Below are 16,012 nucleotides of genomic sequence, written 5' to 3'. Positions count from 1 at the left end.
CGAGGGCGGGGCGCGGGCGGGGCGAGCCCGAGCACCGCCCCGGCAGCCGGAGGGCTCGGTGGGAGGACAGCGATGGCGCCGTCGCTGCTGCTGCTGCTACTGCCGCTGCTGGCGGCCGCCGCCGCCGCGTACCTGTGCTGCGTGCGGCGGCACACGGGCAGCGCGGGGGCCCTGCTGATCCGCCGGGAGCCGCGCCGGGCCGGGGCACCGAGCCCGCCCCGGGACATCGTGAGCGCCGGGCCGGGCCGGGGGGGCGGGAGCGGGGCGGGAGTGGGACAGCGGGGTCCGGCGCTCACCTCTCTCTCTCACCTCCTCTCCGCAGTGGGCCCCGCGGCTGTGCGGCGCCGGGCTGCGCCTCTTCGTCCATGTGGCCAACACGGTGAGTCCGGGCCGGGCAAACACGGCGGTGGAGCTCGGGGAGAACCCGGCGGGGCCGAGGCTGCCGGGGGTTCGCCGCGGAGGCAAAACCCGCGTTCGCTGGGAGGTTGTGGCGCTCTGCGTGCTCTCGTGTTCACCCTGTGTCCCCCAGATGTGATACCGTGGGGACTGAGAGCGCGGGCCTTTGGCTCGGTGTCATGTGTGTCTTTGGGTGCGGAGAGTCCAAAGTCGGTATCAAACTCGAAATACAGCTGCCGCCAGCTTTCCTTGGACGTCAAGGGGTTTGGGCCCTTCAGCTCTCTGAGCGGGGTTTTTAGGAGGGTGCTGAAGGCGGCTGACCCCCGGGTGCTCTCCTCGGGCGAGTTTGGGAGCCTGCGGGTTGATCCCCACTTTAGTAGGTGCAGAGGAGGCGGGAGCGCTCTGTGTCAGGGTGAGAGGTGAGAAAAGCCTGCGGCCCCTGGGCACTGCCCACCTTGCAGCAGCTTCTATCTGAAAGCAGATGGATTTTATTGCTGCTGCTTGGCCTTTTGAGCCAGTATCAAGATAGGCATGACAGTTTGTTTCAGCAGTGTGATCTGTTACAGAGCTTGGTGTCCGGCTGGGCATGGAATGAAAGCTAGGAGTAGGCTGTGTTTGTTTGTGGGAATACCTTACAAGTGTCTTTCTTCCAAGATATAACGATCAGAATACCTTGTTATGCTTTGCTTTGTGGCATGGTAAAGAGGCTTGCTTCATTTCCTGACATCTCCTTTGGAGGCGGGACCTGAGATTCTCAATTTCCTACAGGATTATGCTTTTAGTTTAGATGTAGATTAGGAACAATGCATTTTCAAAAAAGATGCTGTAATTCTTATGCAATGTGTGAGGTAACATACCACTTCGTGGGTCTAGCTGTGTGAGCCTTGCATCAGGCTTACACTGTATTTGTACATCCCATAACATGTTTTTGAAGTCCATTGTTGAGCTATTAAGACAGGTTCCAGCCTGGCTGGAACCAGGCTGGTCTCTTTGGAACTGCTGGTGCTTCCACTCAGAATCAGAGTATTCAAAGAATGTTTTCAGCCATCTGCTACCATAAAGTTTCTAAATATCTCATGCTTTTCCAAGTTGACTCGTTTTATTGCAGGAACTGGTTGAGAGACAGGAAAGAACCTAACACTGTGATAAATAAAATAATAAGCTTCTGCCTTATCCAATATTTGCATAGTCTGTGCAACATGAGAAAAGTAATGGATGGGAGCTATATAGATGCTTCTTAACAGTGTTGCAGCCTTCAGATGCAGGCTTTCCTGCTGAATTGGGAAAAGACAAAAGCAGGAGAGCCAGAAGGATACACTCATTATATAAACATGAGAGGTGGGAGAAAGCCTTTTAGGCCATTTTTGTGGTGTGAAGTACAAGTGTTTGTGCTGTTTCTTTACTGCTTGGCATTGCATGCTCTCTAGGGTGCTGCAAGCCTGCAGTAATTGTGAGCATGTTCAGCATTCCCTGTCTAGTGAAGAAGGTGTTCAGGTCAAAGTTGCTGCAAACCAACATTTCTACTTACTTTTTTTCTAGGCTTTTGGACAGATCTGCATATTGCCGTTCTTAATGAGGTAAGACTGGGGAGTTTTTGCCCTCCTGCAGGTTTCTTTTTTTTTTTTTTTCTTTTTTCATTTTTTGGTTTAAGGTACTCAGATTGCACACAGCTTTTAGGTTATCTGACATGACATTTTCTAAGAGGAAAGCTGCATAACTTGATTGGAGAGTGAGGAAGATTATTTCATAGATGTTGTTTACTAGATTATTTTTTTAACTATTCTCATTTGAGTGGGTTTTTATCAGAAGAAATTAACCTTTTTTCATGCTCAGGCAGGTGCACAGAAACTGTATTAGTCAGCTTGCCTCTTTGCCTTTTGTTTGCCTTTGTGTCTTTTTGCCTTTGCTCTTTTGTTAAAGGACAGTCTTTCTTTCAAAGGCCGTGGATGTGCAAATATGCTGTGTTTATCACCAATAGCGGTAAAAGAATAGTAATAGTGGGGAAATGAGGCCAGACATAAAGTTCAGAGATTTTAGTCCTTTTTAAAGATGTTCACTATTTTAGGTCAGCCTTTCCTCTTTCACACTTACGTTTTTGTTCAGAAACTGCTTTCAAGTGTGCATTGTACAAAGAGCCTATCAGGTAAGAGGTGTCAGGAACCCCAGGCTCACACTTGGTTCCCATAGTTTGCCCATCACTTTAAGGGTCATCTGTGCAGATCCCAGGACACTGAGAAATGTGTTACCTCCGAATTTTATTTGGATATGGGCTTTATGAGTGAATCAAACCCAGACAAGTGTCGCTGCTGTTATACATCAGATCATTCCTCGACATCTGTGACAGGGTCTTAATTTCCTCACTTTATGTGTTCCAAGCTATGGATTTATGCTGCAATCCCTTTGTATTTGGTTGCAAACAAACTATGTTGAAGCAGGTCATGGAAAAGTCTGAAGAGGTTCTTGTTTTAACAGGATTAGTGGTTGAATGTATGGCTTATACTACTTTCCCTTTTTATTTTCCTCTTCATCCCTATCTTTATTGGTCTGTGTATGATATGTCCAATTAAAGTCAATTGAAAAATTTTGCCATTTTTTTCCCATCTTGGGTTTACAGAGGCTGGCTGGTCTTATGTCAAGAGGTAGGAGGCTTTGTTAAGCAAGCAGAATAGATTTGACGCTGCCTTTAGGAAAGATGTAAGAGAGATTAGCTTGTAGCTGTTGAAACTGTTACCACTCCCTGCTGTGAAAGCAGACTGCTAACACAAAGTGTTCTTGGGTAAGGTTCCTTCTGAACAGTCTGAAAAATTAGTCATGGTAGAGATTGTAGACTCTGGCAGTGACTCTCTCTCTTTCAGACTGAACAACTTCTCTCTTATGCGTTCACTTGACATTCATGAAGATCCCACGTTTATCCCGGAGGTTGCTGCGGAGGTTACAGGAGACAAGTCTGAGGCTAAAAGCACTTCAGATGTTATCAAGCAGCTGATAGATGGAAGGTCAGTATGTGTTGTGTAAGAGTGAAGTAGAAGAATACACGTGTTGGCACTGTTATATTAGTGGGAAGCTGTCATTGTCAGTAGTTTAGATTTGGTTTTTTTCCACGCCCGGCCACTTTACAAAACAAATAGTGCTGTCAGTCATCTTTCCTTTTGCACCTTATAAATCACCAGTAATTACATGCAATGTGAAAATTCTCCAGGCTGCAGGAGTCTGCCTGCTGGGGAGAGACTAAAATCTGCCCTTGCCAGCGCCCTGTTTGCACTATTAGAGCAGATGCACTTAGTGGTTGACCAGCCAGTGTATAGATCCCTTTAAGTGAGTTTGCAGGTGTGCTTTTTCTTGCCTGCAAGGAATCTCAAAGAGAACACCAGGGTTGCTTGGAAGGGAAAAGGAATGCAGGTTTTAAAAGAAAAATGTGCACAAGAAATTAGCTTTGTTAGTGAGTGATGAGAAATGGTCTATTGCTTAAGTGGTAGAGCCATCTGGTTTTTAAGCAGTTCACTGATGTGTATCCTTGTGTGTGCTGCGTAGTGCCTTTTCCCACACCACACACAGTATGTGCTGCTGGCTGTCTCTGGATCTAACTGTGACAGAGGTCCTGGGAGTAGGTTTATGAGTATATTTCAGCTACTCTGTAATATGGCAGTGGTGAGTAGCAAATGTAAACCTGGAACACATTTTGAACAGTTTAATGACTGCTGACTTTCAGTAGAAATATGAAAGAACTAGAACATGCTGCTAAGACTGATCCCTTATTTCTGTGGCACCTTTAGCGTACGTGGTGTCTGGCACATGTGCAAAGAGTCTGACAGTGTTAGCTGCCATGCATAGGCCAGCTGTCCAGATGGTGTGCTGTGAGTGAGTGATACCCAAACATACATTGGATGGTGATGCTGAAATCTAAGGTCTAAACAGAGGTGGCTTTGATGGTTCACTGTTGTTCCTTTAATCCTCTCTTTGCAGGTCTGATTCTGCTAGGAATGGGTTTAGCTTCAAAGGGATCAAAGATTATCTGGAGTGCTACTGGTAGGTGAAATTGTAGTCTGGGAACAACCTGTCCCATGTGTTCCCCTGCTGTGGGTTGCCACAAGCTTTTAGGTATCTCTGTTAGCATTGTCCTTGAGGTGCCACTGTTTAGCATCACTCCCTGCTGTTCTTTCCCTTTAGCAGAATAACCAAGGAAAGTCAGCTGGGAGAGCTGGCACAACTTTACAAGCCCTGTAAGGATATTTAAATGCCATTTTCTTTGGCTTATTGTCAGTTTTCTCTTGAGAGATTTCTACATACTTTATTTGCTCAAACATGAGTGAGAAGTAGATGAAAGTTCACTGGATTATGCAAGTTGCACAAACTGTGCGTCTCTGGTAAATCCCTTGATTCCCCAGCTCCTTGTGCTCCTCTGAGTGTGACACTCAATAAATATGTCCAGCTGGAAAGGGGCTGAAAGCACACTCCTGACTCTGAGGTTCTGTGAGCTGTTGGCTGCTTGGTAATTCCTGGTTGCCTCTGGGACATGGGCCAGATGTGGAAGGCTCAGATAAATCTTCTTGTGCTCCTGGCACTTGTTCCTCAAGGGCCCCCTCTGCCACCAAGCTGCGGCCTTAGAGCAGAAGGCTGACACTGCAGTCTGGTGTTACAGGTGCATCCTGACTTTTGTGTCAGCCAGAGATAGGTGTGTTTGTGGTGAAACACAGCCTTTTGCCAGGAGACAGGGAAGGCCTGTTTCTTAAGGTGAGTTATGACAGTACTACTGGGAGCCCCTTCTCTGTAATGGGAAGCCTATATAAAGGGGCCTGGTCTCTTGGTCTTAGCTCATGGTAACTGGCAGTTCCATAACTTCAAGTTTTCAGGAGCTTGAGAACTCTGTAAAGCTGTCACCTGTTCATCTCTGTTATTTGGTGATTCAGGAGTATGTGGTAACTCTCCTAACTCTTGCCCTACTCTAAGGGCTGGGGACATGCTGTGTAGGCAAATCCCCTCCTTAAGGAAGGGAATCTCCTGTCTTGATGGTGTCAACCGTGTTGAAATCATCACCTTGCAGAGATTCTTACCTAGTTCTTGCTTACACCTGTGACAGCTGCCATGTTGCTGTATGGGAAACAAACCCTGTGTGTGGATGTGGTGTGGGGAGGTCTTGTAACAAGGTCCCAACTTCTTCTGTCCTGTAGGAGTGGGAAGCTGACGCCATCTCAGGTAGCCAAGAACATCATTGCCATGCTGGAGGACTGCGACAAATCCACGCCCCCGCTCAGAGCAATAGTGCAATGGGACCGGGAGCAAATAATGCTGGTAATGTCTGCCTCTGGTAGGAAAGGGGCCTCTGCCACCCCAAGAGCAGTAGTATCCATTGGAAGGGTTAGAGGCTCTTCTGCTGATACATTGCACAGCAAAATAAGTACATTTTTCCTTCTTCTGTGTTTAGAGGATTACAAACAAGTTTGTTTTCCTTCCTGCAAAGAGAGGTAGCATTAAAGCAATCCGTTTCTGCTGGATGACTATGTTTATAACAGGACTTCTGTGCTTATGTGGCATCCATTAGCACAGATGCTTCCAAGTAGTAGTTTCTCACGAGCATATGGTGGAAGAAAGAAACTTTGATAATTTGGCTTACTAAAAGCCTGAGAAAGTCATTTTTGGTATCCATTCTGAGATTGGTGATGACCTTCAGCTTAGCTAAGTGTATATAACACATGGTGATTTTTTATTCTGTGCAGATGGCTGAGGCCTCCACTACTCGTTACAGGAATAAATGTACCCTGTCTTATCTGGATGGCATCCCAGTGTGTCTGAAAGAAGAGCTCAAAGTGGTGAGTTTCCTTGTCTAGCTGCCAGTTCGTGCTGCAGGTGGTCAACCTGGGCAACTCACTGCAACAAGGTTTTAAGGCCAACTCCTCAGCAGAAGCCTGAGAATATGTTTGTAATGAGGGGTAGTATGTGGGTTTGCAATGAGTAGGATTAACAATTTTTGCAAGCTGAAGACAGATCTTGCATACAGCAGACGTGTTCCATATCTTGTACCTATCTCTTGAATCCATAGGGAGTAGAGTGTGGGTGTGGGAAGCAGTTTGTCGTATGATGAAATGAGAAAGTATAAAAGCATCTGTAGTGGTGGGTGTAACTGTCTGTGTTTCTCGGGCGCTGACTCTGCTCCACTGGCAAAGCATCCCTCTCTCCTTACCTTAAAACATATGTGTCAGAAATATGCAATTATTTTGAAATTCCCTACTGACAAGGATTTTTACCTGTGATCCAACAATAGTTACCAGTAAATTATCCTGGCAGTGCCATCAGGCTGTCGTAGGCTCTGCAGAGACCTACCTGTAGGGTGGGAGTCCTGTTTATGTACAGATTCTTCTACTGCTGCCTCGAAGTGAAGAGTTCTTAGTATACCCTGGAAATAAGTCCATCTGGTATTTTGGCATTTGACTAATCTTGATGCCTTGTTTCAAAGCACTGCAGATCTGAATTGCTGTAGCTCTGTCCATAGAAACATGGAACAAGGAGCTGTGGGGCCAAGGTGATTGTTCTGCAGCCTCTGGGCATAGCAATCACATTGCTGCAGGGAGGCAGACTAAGACCATCTACGTCTTTCTGCTCTGCTGTATCACAATATAAAAAGGACTCCTCTGCATGAGAGAAGGACCAAATATTGCAGGGTTAGGCGTCCCTCCTAACAGAGACCAAAACAGGACAAGCTGAAGAGTGATGCTTCCTAGCCCTTACCTCCATGGGTCCCAATGTCTGGGATCTGTTGTGGTGTTGAAGTGTGCATGTGCAGCATGCACAGGGTTTTATGTGCATGTGTGCACTGTACCAGGGTTTTGGAATGAATAATAAGGTGTGTTCTTGCTAAGGTACCTTACCATCACCGAGCGGGAACAGTGTATCTTGGGACAGAGCCAGAAACAGAAGATGCTACTGTGGCCAAGAAGTTGCGAGAGGCTGGGGCTATAATTATTGGGGTCTCAAACATGCATGAACTAGGGACTGGAACAACTGGATGCAACCCTAATAGGTAAAAATCCCTTTCCTCTCTCTTCCCCCAGTCTAGAAATACCTATGGGACTGTCCAGAACTGGGAAGGATACAAAAATAAGGGCAAGCATGTGAGAATAAAACTGATGGAAACACCCCATACAGAGAGAACCCTGGGAGTATGAAAACCCAGCATTGTAGATTAGAGGGTCAGAGTAGCTGTGGAAGCCTGAAGGCTCCTGAAACCAAAGGAAGGAGAGGATCTGAGTGTTGTCTGCTGAGCAAGGAACTTGGTTTGCCAGGCCTTACAGGCCTGGAGGTGTGAATATTTATAGGATGAATGGTAGACAAAAGCCATGACAGAAAACAAATAAATAGTAATGTAATGCTCAGCCACAGTAATGGCTGAAGGCCCAGAACAGTGAGAAAAAGGTACAGTCGTCTCAGAACGCAGTGGTTTTGTTTCCTAGCTAAAAGAGGTTCACTGGAATTTGCTTTACTGTTGAGAATTCTTCACTGTAGCCAAGATGAGAACTGCAATTCCAGAGCCTTGATAAGCCTTATGTAGAGCCACACTTCATGCACATGCAGCTAGATGGAACTAGGGCTCCCCCTCTGCAGCAACAGCGAGCCAGGGCATTTCCTCACTGTGTGAGGTCTGCTGGTTACCCAGCCAAGTGCCAGACCTCTTGGTGTCTGGAGGCTGTGGTCAGATTGGAGACTTTGGGAGCTGCTGCTCTGAGATAAAGGGCAGAGCTGGGGATAATGACTTGCTTATCTGTAAGGATTGCTGGCCATCAACTGCTCTACCTTTTGGAATTGCTTAATGCCCTGTGGCATGCAGTAATGGCATGATGCCACTGCAGACAGAAGAGCTGGAGCAGCATCTTTTCTCTTGCCTTGTGTCTGTCTCTTTTGGATCAGCTGCTTACACTAACGAGGTTGTACTCGTGAGGCAGAAGTCTTTTTTACATTCTATTTTCTAGGGACAGGGCTCTTTCTGAGATTAAATGATGTCTCTTTACCAAGAGATCAGAATCTCTGAGCTGTGTTTCTGGATCTTTTTCTGCACTGTAGTGCACGCAGTCCTTCCTAGGAAAAGATTAAACGCTCTTTGTTTTTACTTCAGGTACCACAAGATCCCTAGGAATCCCTACAAGCCTAACCACTTCACAGGTGGGAGCTCCAGTGGGTCAGCAGCAGCTGTGGCAGCAGGTAGGTGGTCCTACACGGAGCTCAGAGGTGGTGGGAGGAAAGTCCTGAGCCAAGGGACCTCAGGCATTTAGTTTTTATGAGGGGGTTTAGAAGCTGGAGGGAACTCCTGGCTAAACAGAGAGCTCTCTGTGCTGTCTTGGCTACAGCTGCTGGTAGAATGGACAGGGCAAAATGATGTCTCTCTGATCACAGGCTAATGTGTGGGTTTTTTGTAGGTCTCTGCCCAGTGGCTATTGGCACAGATGGAGGAGGCTCTGTGAGGATTCCTGCTTCATTCTGTGGTGTGGTGGGGCTGAAAGGTAGAGCTGTTTAATCATGGAGGGGGGTGTGTTTGTCTGGTTGGTGTTTCAGACATAATGCCACAAACAAGTTGGGCACAGTCTGTTAATTCCTGTCAAGTAAAACTTGACCAGAGAAACTCTGGAGTGTAATACCCCAGGAGGCATGCGGGTTAAGCTGGCAGCATCGAATTATTCTCTGTACTGGCTATTGAACAGATGTTCAGCTTAGTTAAGTTAACTTACTTAAGTCAAATGCTAAACAAAGTATGCATGCTGCTTTTTATTTTCATCCACTTGCCCCTCTTCACTCTTCTTTCTGTGCTGGGAGGTGTTCCCAGCATAGTTGAGTATCTGTATTGAGCTGGTGAAAAGTATCTCTACTCATGATAGGTTGCCATCACCCCAGTTATATGGAGAGGCTAATGCTGCTCAGATTTGTATCTGGAAAGTTAAACCTGGTAATACGCTTGTGTGAAACCAGGATGTAGCCATTCCCTCTTATCTCAGTGTTACAAGGAGTAACAATGCAGTTTTTGCAGTAAGAATTAATATAATCAAGGAAAATGTGCAGAGGACAGAAGAAATGCACAGGGCAGTGTCTACAGCATGGAGCATGGTAAGGCAGGGTTGTCACTTGGAAGAGATGCTGGCTTTTGGGAATGGTTTATCATGCTGAAGTATCTCAGCTGCTTCATCTGAGACCAGATACTCAGCCATTACTCTCTTTCCATCCTTTGCATGTGGTCAACTTCACTAATTGTGATTCATCTGAGGAAGATAACGATGATGACAAAAATGTAACTGGTCAAAAAGACGATACAAGTACTCTCAGAAGACAACTGGCGTTAGGCATGAAGTCTCACTGGTGAAGTGGGTGACATCTCCCATGGGATGGTGTCTGCTGCTGTTGATAATCCTGTTCCTGCATCTCCATCCTCCATACCATAAATGCTGCTTCTGCATATTTAAATGTGTATATTCCAAAATGTCCCTGCATGTTTCCCCTCAACTAAATAATTTCTTAGGGCAAAACCCATTTCATTATTTACTGAATGCATCTGTTTCACTGATGAGTCAGATCACGGTCAGCAGAACAGGATACTGAAGGATGAGTGACTGGACCCTGAAACAGCAGACATAAAAGTGACTGGCAGGGCTAGATTGTTTACTGACTGGGTGCACCAGAGCCATCTGGTCAGCTTTTCCCTGTGACTGCTGATATCTAGCTAACTGCCCTTTTCTTGTTCTTCTAGGTACATTTGGGCGCATCAGTTGTCATGGCAGCTTGCCACTCTCCTACTCCACAGTCAGCATAGGTAAGAGGACTTGTGCTCCACTTCAGGGACCTTGATGTGGTCTTCTCACAGGGGAGGCAATCTGTACCTACAAATCATCTTGGGAGGAAGGTATATTTACCTTGTCACATTTTTATAACTGATCTGTCTTTTACAGGCCCTATCTGTACGTCAGTGGCAGATGCAGCCATTGTTTACAGTATCCTTGCTGAACCAGATCCACTCTATCCATATGGTAGGTGAGCCCTCTCCATCCCTGAACCCAGGTGCTCTGTCTTCCTAGAGGCATCCTAGTTAAAAGGAGGAACTCTTCTTTGTTCCCTGCAGGACTAAAACAGCCCAAAGCAACCCTATCTGATATGTGTGCTCCTGACCTGAAAGGCTTAAATCTGGGAGTGGACTGGACATTTTTTAAGGTGCCTATTCTATCTCACTCTGCTGCTTTGCGAAATGAGATTTTAAAGGAATACGATGTTCTCTTGTCTGTCATCATTAGAGCTTCTCATATTTAGTCCATAGTTAGAAGATAATATAGCCTGTGTGAAAACAGCAACATGGGTAAATTTTTTTCTAAGGCAGCCTTTTGAAAAGTCTGTTGGAGACATGAGCAAAGGTAATAACTACAGTTGATGGCAGTATGCTTCCTCACACTGCTGATTCTATTGGAGAAAATGATTCTGAACTCATTATGAATGGCAGTTAGTTTAAAATCAAATGAGGAAAATTAGTGTATCTGCTTGGTGACAATGCTGTAGCTGCTGAGTGCCAGTGTGGAAACTGGGCTTGCAAGCTAGTACTGCTTGGCAATTGTAATGCAACCCCACAAATGTTCTCAGGATTCTTCCCTGGAGGTAAAAAAAAAGACTTACTGGCTCTGCCACTGTGCAGAGGAGGAAAAGATGATATTTCCTTTTCCTTGGGGTGTGAGCGGCAAGCTGTTCTCTTGGAGCAGGTGGCCTAAGGCAGTCTGGAAGGCTGTTTCATTACCATTAGGGACAGGAACGAGGAAGGCATCATAAGGACCAGAGTCCTGGTGAGTGTGCTCACCAAGAGGAGGGCACTTATTAAAGTCTACTTAGTTCTTTCCTCTTATTCTTTAGGCATGTGATGCTGAAGTCCTGTCCATCTGCGAGAAAGGTAAAGAGGAGAAGTCTGTAAGTCTCTTATTCTGCCTGATGTTATGGTATCACTTGGTGCTCCTTTTGTGTATGCATTAAAAAGACCTCTCCTCAAGTCCTTAAAGACAGTTGCTTAAAGGGGTCTGGCTGGACAAACAGCAGTAGCTTTGTGTTGGGGAAGCCCTCCTGACTGCTGAGGGTTAAAAATCTCAGCGGTTGTAGGCTTGTCGGATTACAATGGAAGAATGCAGTCCAGTGTGCTCAGCCTCTGTCTGTATAAAGACAGATCTGTGCTCAGTAATACTTACTCTGCAAGCTTTAATGGTAAAAGACTTTTAAGGGAGGGCCTTGTTTCACAACATAATACTCAATAGTAAGACAGTGCTAAGTCTTTGTGATGTATCCAGTCCTGTGGCATTTCCTTGAAAGCAGCCAAATGGTGCCTTTAGAGTGGCTTTGTCAGAGTTTAGACTAAGTAAAATTGACCCTGGAGAGTATTTGGGGGTGGGGGAGAAGGGCTACAATGGTTGGTATAGTAGTTGGCCTCCTGTGCATTGGAGCTGAGATAGTTCACAGTATTCAGGCTTTGCCTGGATTTTCTTCAGCCTCCTTATTTCCAAAGACACACTTCTATAGTATTTTCTTAGGAGAGCTGCACCATAGGCCAGTGAAATAGGCAAGCTTGGGTATGTATTTATGAATAAGTTGGGGTCAAAGAAAGGATTCTTTTTAGACTGCAAAAGATTCACTTTTCCTAAAGCTTTGGTGTTCAGCCTTGTTAAAATGCATCAGGATTTAGTGACCCTGTACTGTTGACCTGGTCTCTCGACTATCTCCCGGGTTCCTCCACCATTATGGTTCAGAAGAAGCTCTGAATGGAAATCTCATGGTGCTAAATAATCACTTCATGCTGATAGAATAGCGGTCATGTGAAGTGCTCAGGGAAGCATTGGCAGTCCACCCTTTACTCTTTGGCTTAACTGAGGGGCTGGAGGGAGAGTGAACTTGTCCTATAGCTGCTAAGTTAAGAACCTGTGGGCAAGCCCCTACCCCTGCCCCGTTGGAATACTGAAATCTCCTTAAGCTTTTACCTGTGAGAAGCAGCTGCAGCAGCCTGCATGCCACGTGGTGCACTGAAGGTGCTTGTGGCCTGTGGGGGTCTCTAATTTGGCAAGGGGTTGGAGATTTGCAGCCCTTCTGTGCAGCCTGGTGAACTCAGGGATGCTGTTTGTGCTTTACCTGTTCTGTACACAGCGGTGGAGCACCTGCAGAGTTTGGGAGCCAGTGTGGTTGAAGTCTCTCTTCCAGAGATGGAGGAAGCTCGAGTAGCACATGTAATCTGCATTCTCAGTGAGATGAGAGACTTCCTGCAACCTGACTTCAATAAACATTTCCAGGAAATGGTAAGTAGTAGCAGCTTGGAGCAATGGCAGTAGTTGTCCTGGGCTGATGCAGCACAAATATCATGTCAGTGAGAAACCTGAGGCTCTCCTTCTTCTATGACAAACTACCTGTTGGATGACTACCAGTACAGGAGAACAGACCTGGAAGAGAACTCCTGGGCTGTCACAATTCAGTTTCTTGCAAGCAGAACCTTGATCAGTGTTTTTTATTTCAGAATTTGGACACTCGGGCTAACCTGGCCTTGGCTTGCCAGTTCACAGCTCTGGATTATATTACGGTAAGGAACACAGTGTGGTGAAGGCTGAAGGGAGGTACCTAGTGAAATTTTACAGGTGGGGTAGAGGCTTAACTTCCCCATACACCCAGAAGATGTCACCCAGCTCTAACTGCTCTCAGCTGTGAAAGCATGCTGAATGGTGGGGCACCACAGAGGACATGCCACCTGTCCTGCATCGTGATTCCAGATTGCAGGAACAGTGTCTTGCAAAGGTAGAGGCTCTAATGGGCAGTCTGTCAACATCAAACATGAGCCTCGTGACCCAAGAGGTTCTGGTCAGACACTGTTCTCTCTGCTTGCAGGCAAATCGGCAGAGAACTCGAAGCATGGGATTTTTGCGAGAGATCTTCAGCACTGTGAACTGTATCCTTACACCAGGTATTGCCATTCTTGGCCAAAGAGCCAGTCCCCAACAGCTCTGTGGTGCCTTTTAAGAACAGTCACTCCATTAACTTTCCCACCTCAATTTTTAAGAGTATGACTTCTGTGCAAATACTTTGCTGTGCCTCAAGCCTTTAGAGGATAATGCAGCCTGGTTAGAAAAACTGCTGTGTATTTCTAGATTTACTGGTTGTATCCGTGGCAGTGACAAATTCCCCCTTGGTGCTTGAGACAGGAGCTATAGAGCTGGCACATATGCACAGGAGGGACTGGATATGTACTTATGTATGCAGTGTAATTGCTCTAAATACAAGCTAACTGCTTTATTCATAAATCCCAGCAACTTGCATGAGTTTGCATCACCACTGTGATATCAAACATGTGGCTTTAGTGAACTGAGCTGTTCTTTAATGATTGCCCACTGTCTGACTCTTCTTTTGCTCTTTAAGCACTGTATCAGATTGCCCAGAGAGCCCGTGGAATCTTCATCCCTGGGAATATTCAAAAGCCATTTGGACATGGTCCTGGGAAACCTGAGCTAGCTGACCATTCTTGAGTCAGAAAGGTTAGACAGGATGACTTCTTGAGGTCCCTTTTCATTACAGTCATTTTGTGATTCCTCCACAGCTGTTCCTTGCACTGCCCCAAGAATTTATGAATCTGACCTCTTGACTGGGAGGAGCGATATGTCCTTCACAGTCCGGTCCATGAGGTAAGAACAATGTTACTTGCAGTACACAAACAAAAGTTTGGGAACAGCTGGAGACTAGCTGCACCAACTGAAGAAGCTCAGGCTGTAAGGCAGGAGAGATTGATGCTAGCTGCCTCTCCCAAAAAAGGATGAATTTGCTCCTGTCCCAAGTCAAGAATGCTGATTACAACTTTTCCCCCCAGGTTCATGCAGCTTGGTAACTTCACTGGGATACCAGGCATTGTGGTCCCCATTGGATATTCTACTGCTGGGCTTCCTATCAACCTCCAGGCAAGTACTGGATTTTTGTTGAAAACTGGGTCACAGAATCCCCAGCTGGAGTTGTCCTGAACCACTTATAACCAGGTTCCTGCTGTTCCACACAGCTCATTTGAGGAGTTGGCAGCTACTAGAAATAGAAGTTTTAACTTGTGGGTGATTTGCCTCAGAGTAACTCACTCCTGAAGGGCAGAGGGACTCTTCAGGTATCTTTGAGATAGATTTCTTTCCTTGGCTACTTGCATCAGTACCCAATATTTGTCACTACTCTTTCCTCTCTTATTTCTCATTTCCTTTAAGTCCTTCCCTCTTGAAATGGGTCTTATGTAATGGAAAGGTCCCTGTCTTGCAATTGGAAGTCACACAGCTGCCTTTATCCCAAATGCAGTGATGTCATACTTACTGGGGTAAAAGGGGAAAACTTGTCTTTTTGTGCTGTTGGGGGGGTGGGAGGGAAATTCTGTTTTCTGTTATGTATTCTGGGGCTTTCAAGAGTGTTTACATGTGATGATGCTACTTTGTTGGGTTTTTTTCCCCTCCTTTCACTCTCTGCTTCTCTCATCTTCTCCCAGGTCATGGCAAAATGGTGGGATGAAGCTGTTCTTCTGAGGATTGGCCTAAAGCTGGAGCAGTTCCGTTCCCAGACCAAAAAACCATCCATTTATTATGACATCCTCGCATGATAGAGTGACCAAGTTGGGGATTAAGTCTTTTTTTTCCCCTAGTCTGACCTGACCAAGTATTAAGAGTGGACTTGTTTTCAATGTTCATCTGAAAGGCTTAGTAGCAGGCTCATTTGAGGAATGGGGACAAACCACTGATCTAAGCAATTTCTGCTCCCTGCTTGTCAGATGGCCTAGTTTATACTGGGGAGACCAACTGTGCTAGTTCCTTGCTTTGTTTTTGCAGGGGAAGCTGCAACTATCTTCTACAATTTCTTCCCACGTAGGGGTCCTGTGTACAGATGGAAGACAATTGCACTACAGGACTGCATGCAGGTAGTTCATACTACTGTACATGGAAAGGTACAATCTCTAGGCCTTAAACCTTCCAATGGACTTTGTTATATCCTGCTCCAGGATATAACAAAGGTCCTGTTTTTGAAGGGGAAGGGCAGCGAATAATGCTTAGCTCTCTTGGAATGAGGAGGCTCTTAACACACCTGCAATCAGGCAGTGTTTGTTTTGGCCCTGTACTTAGTCCCTCAGAGCAAAGCAGAAATCCCGTAGGTACGGAAGTGCCGCTGTGCTTGTCCCTCATACTGTGGGTGTGCTCACTGCCCGAGAGTCCTGCCTGCCTTCAGCCTTGCATGGAGGGGAAGGAAAAATCAGAGCAGGAACCCTCATTAACTCCGACTCAAAACCCTGTTTCAGGGTTCTGGCTTTCCTTTGCACATCTCTATTTCCCAAGCTAAGACCTGGAGAGTCTCTTTTCTCCCACTGGTTGCTTAAGTATAAGCCTACTATCATTTAGATGTCTAAACAGAAGAAACTACTTGATAATGCAGAGAAAGCACTAAGAGTGCTGAGGCAGCTATTAGAAACAGCTGAAATCTGTAGGAAATGCTACTGAACTGCTGCAAAAGTTGAGGCTGGATGCAAGAAAGTGTTGCACAAAGCCACATGCAGCAAAGAGCCTGCTCTGGATAAGATGCCAGCCTTCTCTTATCCCAAAAGTACTTCCTGAAGTAATCACGGTAG

General features: G+C 46.0%; 1 protein-coding gene across 2 annotated transcripts; it reads left to right on the top strand.

Moving 5' to 3' along the window:
* The first annotated feature begins 50 nt into the window (after positions 1-50).
* On the top strand, positions 51-15,882 carry LOC113951914 (fatty acid amide hydrolase-like). 2 transcript variants are annotated; one of them, XM_027653500.1, is made up of 20 exons: positions 51-228; positions 323-379; positions 1,936-1,973; positions 3,252-3,392; positions 4,360-4,422; positions 5,565-5,685; positions 6,111-6,203; positions 7,251-7,411; positions 8,501-8,586; positions 8,802-8,885; positions 10,121-10,183; positions 10,320-10,397; positions 10,490-10,578; positions 11,263-11,299; positions 12,535-12,683; positions 12,899-12,961; positions 13,264-13,339; positions 13,970-14,054; positions 14,237-14,324; positions 14,885-15,882. In XM_027653500.1, exons 1-20 carry the CDS (start codon positions 73-75, stop codon positions 14,993-14,995), a joined length of 1,839 nt encoding a protein of 612 aa, XP_027509301.1. In that variant the 5' UTR covers positions 51-72; the 3' UTR covers positions 14,996-15,882. The 2 variants fall into 2 exon arrangements, with proteins under 2 accessions (XP_027509301.1, XP_027509302.1); XM_027653501.1 differs by lacking the exons at positions 51-228; positions 323-379 and adding an exon at positions 393-815.
* The last annotated feature ends 130 nt before the right edge of the window (positions 15,883-16,012 follow it).

The sequence above is a fragment of the Corapipo altera genome, unplaced genomic scaffold (assembly GCF_003945725.1).
Source record: "Corapipo altera isolate COAL_440 unplaced genomic scaffold, ASM394572v1 61, whole genome shotgun sequence".
Classification (NCBI taxonomy): Eukaryota; Metazoa; Chordata; class Aves; order Passeriformes; family Pipridae; genus Corapipo; species Corapipo altera.
Note: the sequence above shows the minus strand (reverse complement) of the source record. Positions and strands in the feature narration are given on the sequence as shown.